Source organism: Herpailurus yagouaroundi, unplaced genomic scaffold (assembly GCF_014898765.1).
Source record: "Herpailurus yagouaroundi ecotype Mexico unplaced genomic scaffold, PumYag 188, whole genome shotgun sequence".
NCBI classification, from domain to species: Eukaryota; Metazoa; Chordata; class Mammalia; order Carnivora; family Felidae; genus Herpailurus; species Herpailurus yagouaroundi.
In genome coordinates, this window is record NW_024412419.1 from 39525557 (window position 1) to 39532807 (window position 7251).

The 7251-nt window shown below is 49.2% G+C and overlaps 1 protein-coding gene across 1 annotated transcript; it reads left to right on the top strand.

The window, feature by feature from the left end:
- Positions 1–1027: 1027 nt before the first annotated feature.
- Positions 1028–6990, top strand: FABP1 (fatty acid binding protein 1). Its single transcript, XM_040496821.1, has 4 exons — positions 1028–1217; positions 2628–2800; positions 4662–4754; positions 6867–6990. Exons 1-4 carry the CDS (start codon positions 1151–1153, stop codon positions 6915–6917), a joined length of 384 nt encoding a protein of 127 aa, XP_040352755.1. The 5' UTR covers positions 1028–1150; the 3' UTR covers positions 6918–6990.
- The last annotated feature ends 261 nt before the right edge of the window (positions 6991–7251 follow it).

Sequence of the window (7251 nt, forward strand, 5' to 3'; positions counted from 1 at the left end):
GAATTGGACGCTTGCTATGTGCCGGGTATTGGGAATACCAAGGAAGAAATGAAAAAGAATACATAGAGAAATAATCCCAGTAGGATTTGGATGATAGGTATTTGTGAAGTGCTCCAGGAGCCCAGATGGTTTATAGAGGAGGTGAACAGGTGGAGGTGAAGGATGGGCAGAGTCTCATCGGGAAAGCAAACCCGGGCATGGGCGCCCCGACACCTTCAGCTGTCAATATGTACAGCCCAGCACGTACTACCTGCTTTCTTTCTCCTACCTCGTCTCTGCCTAATAAAGTGCATCTCAATTTCCATACACCCCATTTCAATGGTTCCCATCTGCCCTTCAGTACGTAGTACTTTGACATCTTTAAACGAAGACTGATGTGGATTATGCAGATCTTACAATTATCAAGAGGATTACCAGAATACAAAATAGCTCTAGGAGTTTATGACAACTTTGTAAAAATTAAGTTTGTGTAATGATAAAAATGGAAGAGATCATAAAGTTATGTAAATAAGATGAAGGTTTTTTGTTCCTTTTTTAGTATTATTAGAGAGAGAGGGGGCACAAGTGAGTGAGGGTGGAGAGAGGGACAAAGAGAAGTGAGGCCAGAGGTGAGACTCAAGCTCACGAACCCTGAGATCGTGACCTGAACCAAAGTCAGATGCTTAATGACTGAGCCACCCAGACGCCCAATAAGGTGAAGTTCTGAGTTTAAAGGGGTTCTTCAGTATTTTTCTGTGTATCTACATCTCAACACACGCGCATGTATATGCACACACACACATATGCACACATACCTGTGCATGCAGGAACATATATGTGTGTACATATATGTAAGCATACATATACACACAAATTTACATTTCATGGAGGATTAGCACATTAAAGTCGCAGGGACTTAGGGCTTTGCACCTGGCTGACCTCCACTAATGTTTGCTGAATTAGAGCAAACCACTGCTGTGCCCATCCTGGTTTTTTTATCGTTGACCATTGCTCCTAGCAGTTAATGTTTGAACCTGGCCATAAAGGAGTCGACAGCTGCTGACCTATGGCCAACATTCGAAGCGGAAGGAGCCCCCTATAAATCAGCCCACACTGGACATCGCAGCCCACAGAGCTGCAAATCAGCTGTGGAGGGAGCCTCATCGCCACCATGAACTTCTCCGGCAAGTACCAACTACAGAGCCAGGAAAACTTTGAGGCCTTCATGAAGGCAGTCGGTAAGTGCTGGGCGGGACGCCAAGGCTGGGGGTCATGGCGATAAGGGTCTGGCCCTGCCAGGGGTAGCGAATCAGAGTCTCGATGCTGGGATGGGAGGAAAGTTTCAGGCTCTGCACAGGCCAGAGGCCATGTGGTGCATCCTCTGCAGATATCTGTGGCTTGTGCTAGTATCACTCACTGGACGAGGCTACTTCATAGGCAAGTGGAAAGCACCGAGCTAGGGGCTGATCTGGACCGAAGCAATCTCTGCTGGTACCTCACTGTGTGAGCCTGCTCATTCATTCATTCATTCATTCTTCTAACATCGATTCGACTCCAATCATATGCCGTGTTGGATGGATACCAGGGAGACAGATAACAATGAGCCACATTTCCAAGTCACAGTTTACAGACAGACAAAGAGACGAGATAGATGCAATAAAGTATCCCCTGATGTGTACTGAGCACTGACTCACTGCCAGGCACCATGCTAGGCCCTTCACATGTAATAAATCCTCACCACAAATCTCTAAGTTGGGTACTAGTATTTTTCCCATGTCACAGTCAAGACAACTGAGGCCTAAGAAGGTTAAGTGATCCTGACCAAGTTCACACAGGCAGGAGTGTCTGCCTTGGGATTTGAAGTAGAGGCTGGTTCCAGAGACCCAACTCTAATCCCCTGTGACTCCCAGAGTCATGTGCAGAAGGATGAGGTGCTCGCGGGAGGGCATGGATGGAAGGCTTGGTGGTGGTGAAGGTGAGCCTAGGCTGGGCCTTGGAAGATGAGCGAATGTCCCCTAGGGGACAGGGAGAGGGGAATGTGCTCCAGGTAGCGGGAACCCTCTGAATAAAGGGTCGATGTGCCAAAGAAGGGTGCCCAGGAGGGACAGGGTGGGGAAGACGGAAGGCAGGAGAGGAGGACCCTCAGGGATAGGCAAGGGCTAGGCTCTTCTCCTGTAGGGTGTCATATCATCTCTCTTTCGAATCCTTTACCTGGGCCATAGGACACTCCACCCCCACTGACACTGCACGTGGACCTCAATTTGTTTAACAGTATAGAGAAACTGGCTCAGAAAACGAACCGTGCGGTCAGTCTGGGTGTGAATGGCACGCTGACACTCAGAGAGCAAAGTCTGGCGTGAGGAGGGAGAGCGAGCGAGAACCAGGGTGCTCACCAGAGGACAGGTTCTGCGGGATCCAGGAGTGTCCTCTTTACAACCCTCCTGGCAAAACAGCAGACTGCCAGGTCAGACCACCAACCTTTCCCTTCAGAGGTCAGCCCATGTTGCTCACAGGACTTGGTTCGTGCCTGCGGTCTCTGGGGGGGCACAGCGCCTCCCCCCCTGCCCCGCGCCACAAAGTTTCTCTGTGACCGTCGCCTGGCAATCCCCACCTCTGCTCATCTCTGAACCTCACATGGTTTCCACCAGGTCTGCCTGACGAACTCATCCAGAAGGGGAAGGACATCAAGGGGGTGTCGGAGATCGTGCAGAACGGGAAGCACTTCAAACTCACCATCACCACGGGGTCCAAAGTGATCCAAAATGAGTTCACTTTGGGGGAGGAGTGTGAGCTGGAGACCATGACTGGGGAGAAGGTCAAGGTAGGAGGTGCCCCCTCGAGCCACCTTCTGGTTCTGGAACTTTCCTTGGAACCTGGCCGCAGGGCTTCATCCCACCAGGGTCTCACCTCACAGTCCCCACCATGGATACCTTATCTCCGAACCCACTTCTGGGCTGGGAGGCAGAAAGACAAGATAGCTCTAGGGAAGAAACTCTAAGGAAACCCTTCCTGTTTTCCTGTGACTGTATGGGTGCTCTGACCCAAGAACCCGAGCTCTCCCATGTGGGGGATATGGGGGGACCAGTCACAAGTTCTCCCAGGCCCAGACAAGCAGGAGTCAGCAAAAAACCCTAAGCAAAGCTGTGATGTCATCCCTGAGCCCAAAGGAAACTGGCCTTGCTGAGCCTAGAGCTGCTGGTCATGGGGAGAGACTTCCTGGAGGAGGGGCTGGCAATATCAAGAATACCAGAATACCAAGACCCTCAGACTGAGTCCGAGCCCCTGGCCTCAGCTACCTCATCTGTAAAATGGGCACAGACACCCTTCCCTGACTGAAGGCAGTGGGCAGGGCACCATCATTCCGCTGGGCTGTGGCTCAGGGTGTGCAGTAAGAGCTAGGTGTAGACTATGGGAGTGGTCAGAAGGAGATGGCAGAGAAATCCAGGGGGCAGGAGGCTCCTCACTAGAGACCTCTCTTCCTCCCTGGGAAAGTCCACACACCCCAGCACAGCCAACGCCACAGAGCAGCCATCTTTACCCTTCCCCTCCAGACAACTTTATGCATCGGCCTCAGCATGCTGGCCTTTTTACCTCTTCTGATGGCCTCTTATTTCCGCTTCTCCAGATATAACATCACAGCTCAGGAAATCTGTAACAGGAAATTGTCTTGAGAGGCCCATAGTAAGGGGCAAGCCCTTACAGGTTTTACCACAGTGTCTTTTTCTAATTATCTATCCTGGAGGCAAATTTCTCACTTTGGCCAGGGTCTTCTGTTACTTGCTGGGTTTCTGTTGCTTCTTCCTGGGCGCATAAGGCTTGAAACAGAGACCACGATAGAAAACATAAACGTGCCAGAAGGAATACATACCAAAGCTAAATACATGTTTTCCCAACTGGCCAGTAGTTGGAATTTTGCTACTACCTCTTTCCATCAGCTTGGACAATTAAGATTTTACTGATTTTATTTTAGTGCTTGTAGTTGACACCACTTCGGTGTCCTATGCTCATTTTTAGTTCACATATCAAAAATCAAAAGTTTTTGGGGCCCCTGGGTGGCTCCTTCGGTTAAGAGGTCGACTTCAGCTCAGGTCATGATCTCACGGTTCGTGGGTTCGAGCCCCGTGTCAGGCTCTGTGCTGACAGCTCGGAGCCTGGAGCCTGTTTCGGATTCTGTGTCTCCCCCTCTCTCTGCCCCTCCTCAGCTCGCAATCTGTCTCTGTCTCTCTCAAAAATAAAATTAAAAACATTAAAAAAAATTTTTAAAAATGGAAGTTTGACAAAAGGAGCCCTGACATTTTCTTTAGGTTTTAAATTTTTTTCTAATTTTTATTTATTTTTGAGAGACAGAAAGAGACAGAGTGTGAGCAGGGGAGGGGCAGAGAGAGAGACAGACAGAGACACAGAATCTGAAGCAGGCTCCAGGCTCCGCAAGCTGTCAGCACAGAGCCCAATGCAGGGCTTGAACCCACGGGAGATCATGACCTGAGGCAAAGTTGGACGCTTAACCAACTGAGCCACCCAGGCGCCCCTTCTTTAGCTTTTAAATGAACCTCCCATCTTTAGAGCTGGAGAACAAGGGGGTATGCTAGGCTGAGGTTGCCGTAAGCAGAGACCCCTGCAGGGGAGGAGCCAGCCTCATTAGCGAGACGTTCCTCACAGGTCATTTCTTCTGTCTCCTGCAGGCAGTGGTTCAGATGGAAGGTGACAATAAGCTGGTGACAACTTTCAAAGGCATCAAGTCTGTGACTGAACTCAATGGCGACATAATCACCAACGTAAGTTGGCCCTCTGAGCTTATGGTTCCCAGTGCTTGAGGGGAGGGGAGAGGTAGAGTGGGGAAGAGCTCTATCACCTTTCCTGTTGTCAGTCTCTGCTACCACTTAGTGAGGACCCGTTATGTTCGGCACTTTACACACATTCTATCTACCCAACAACCCTAGGTTCTCTAAGTGGGGAAACTGAGGCAACACATAGCCAGGGAATGGCAGAACTAGGGTTCCTCTGATCGGGGCCTGTCACACAGGGCCGTCCTCCACAGCTGTACCCTGCACAACCCTACAGGGAGCCACTCCCATTATAGATGGTGTAGACTTGTATTCTTTTTTTTTTTTTTAATTTTTTTTTTCAATGTTTATTTATTTTTGGGACAGAGAGAGACAGAGCATGAACGGGGGAGGGGCAGAGAGAGAGGGAGACACAGAATCGGAAACAGGCTCCAGGCTCTGAGCCATCAGCCCAGAGCCTGACGCGGGGCTCGAACTCACGGACCGCGAGATCGTGACCTGGCTGAAGTCGGACGCTTAACCGACTGCGCCACCCAGGCGCCCCTAGACTTGTATTCTTATTACCATCTTGAAGTGCATGTCAGTTAACCGTCTTGTTCTGACAAAACTAGTGCCGTGTATTTGGATAGTTTCCCAGCAGATAGAAGTATAGTATATTGAGGAAGGGGCGTCCTTTTTTAATTCACCCAAGACCCCCCATGTGTTGGAGGTGGGCCCCAGCTGGTGCTTCTCTACCTCTCCTGAGTTCCTTCAGCCTGCCCTTCCGTCCCCACTTTTTAGGTCGGGGTCAACCCCCCGTTCTTCCTTCTCTCCTCATTGCTGTCTCCTTTCTTCCACCCATACCCAAATGGGATGGGGGAACAAGAGGTGCTTGGTAGGACGAGCCACGGTTCGTGCGTGGCCCACCTTTCTCAGTCGCCACTGGGATGTGGCCACAAGACTTGCTCACAGGCATTTACGAGGAGAATCATATTCATAGCAGCTTCGTGGCAGCTTATCAGAACGGCACACACCAGTTGTGCAATCCTCCTTGGTGCCTGACTGTCGACCATGTCCTATCCCTGATTTGGGGGTGAATACTACAGTGTTTCTCCTGCAGTTATATTCCCGTGGCTCTTCTTTGCTTTGGGGAGTAACAAAAAGCAGAACACTACCCAGGGAGTCTGTTGCACCCCTGTTCAAGTGGGAAAAATCCCTCAACTAGGGAGGGTGTGAGAGTCAGCCAGGAAACATGTGGTCCCACCCCTGTTGGACACATTCACAGCACATCAGGAAGGTGCCAGAAGGAGGAAGGGAGATGAGCCTAGACTCAGTTCTGGCCAAAGTCCTTTGATAGGCTTTTTTTGTACTTTGATATGCATTTGATAGCTCCCCTAATCTTTCCCTCTGCTGCGAGGGAGGCAGGCTGAGGGATTTAATAGACAGGCTGACCCGTCCAAGGTCACCCAGCTAATGAGCTATAGAACCATGGTTCAAACCTAGTTCTTTCCATTCTATTCCATTGCTGCTGAAGCTAAGGGGCTCCTTTGTAACCCTGATGACATTACCCTGTGTCATTGTCACAGACCTGTTCAAGAGAACCAGTGGGGGGCAGTGGTGGTGGGGTCGTGTGGGAGAAAAGAACATCCCTCAAAAATTCAAAAACTGGTTAATCCGATGGTGCAATGCTTTTATATGCTTCATAGCTCTTTGGGAGGAAAATTTTGCAATACTTACTATGTTCCAGGCTACGTGCTTACGTGTGTTTCCATGCACATGTGCTCTTGGTCCTCAACATGTGTTTGGTACGTAGCAGGCACTCAGTGAAACTGAGAAATTGGACTGGACTGGACCCATTTGGATGGTCTTGCCCTAACTGCCATTGATATAGAAAGGAATTCACTAAAAGGCAGGACAACTCTCCACATGAGGAAGTGAAGTGACCAAGATCTGGCATGGGATTTTAGAAAAGACTGCCAACCCTTCCTCTGGTCCTATAGAAAACTTCAGGTTGTTTCTCATGCTAGCATATTTGGGATGATTTTGTAGCCTTAATTACCTTTTGCAACTCCACATCAGATGAACATTTTGTGATTTTTTCTTTTTTTTTTTTTTGACTTTCAGACCATGACACTGAATAACATTGTCTTTAAGAGAATCAGCAAGAGAATTTAGACAAATCTGCATTTCATATTCTTTTACTGTGTAAAATTAATGTAATAAAGTGAACTTTGTTTTAAAAAAAAAAAGTCTTTTCTTCTCGATAGCCTGTCATTGATGGTGCTGAGTATCAGTGTGCATTGACCACCTATATCTTTGTAAACCTTGATCATCTGCAGGTTCCATCCTGCTGGGTCAAGTCTGAAGGGTGATTCTCACCCTGAAAGCGGACCCTAGGCTGCCCACTCAAGTGACCCTACAGGGAACCCAAGATGTGGCTGGATGTGTATGGCAGCCCTGGAATGACGTTCCTGGTCATCCAGACAGGCAAGAAGCTGGAGTAAGAGGG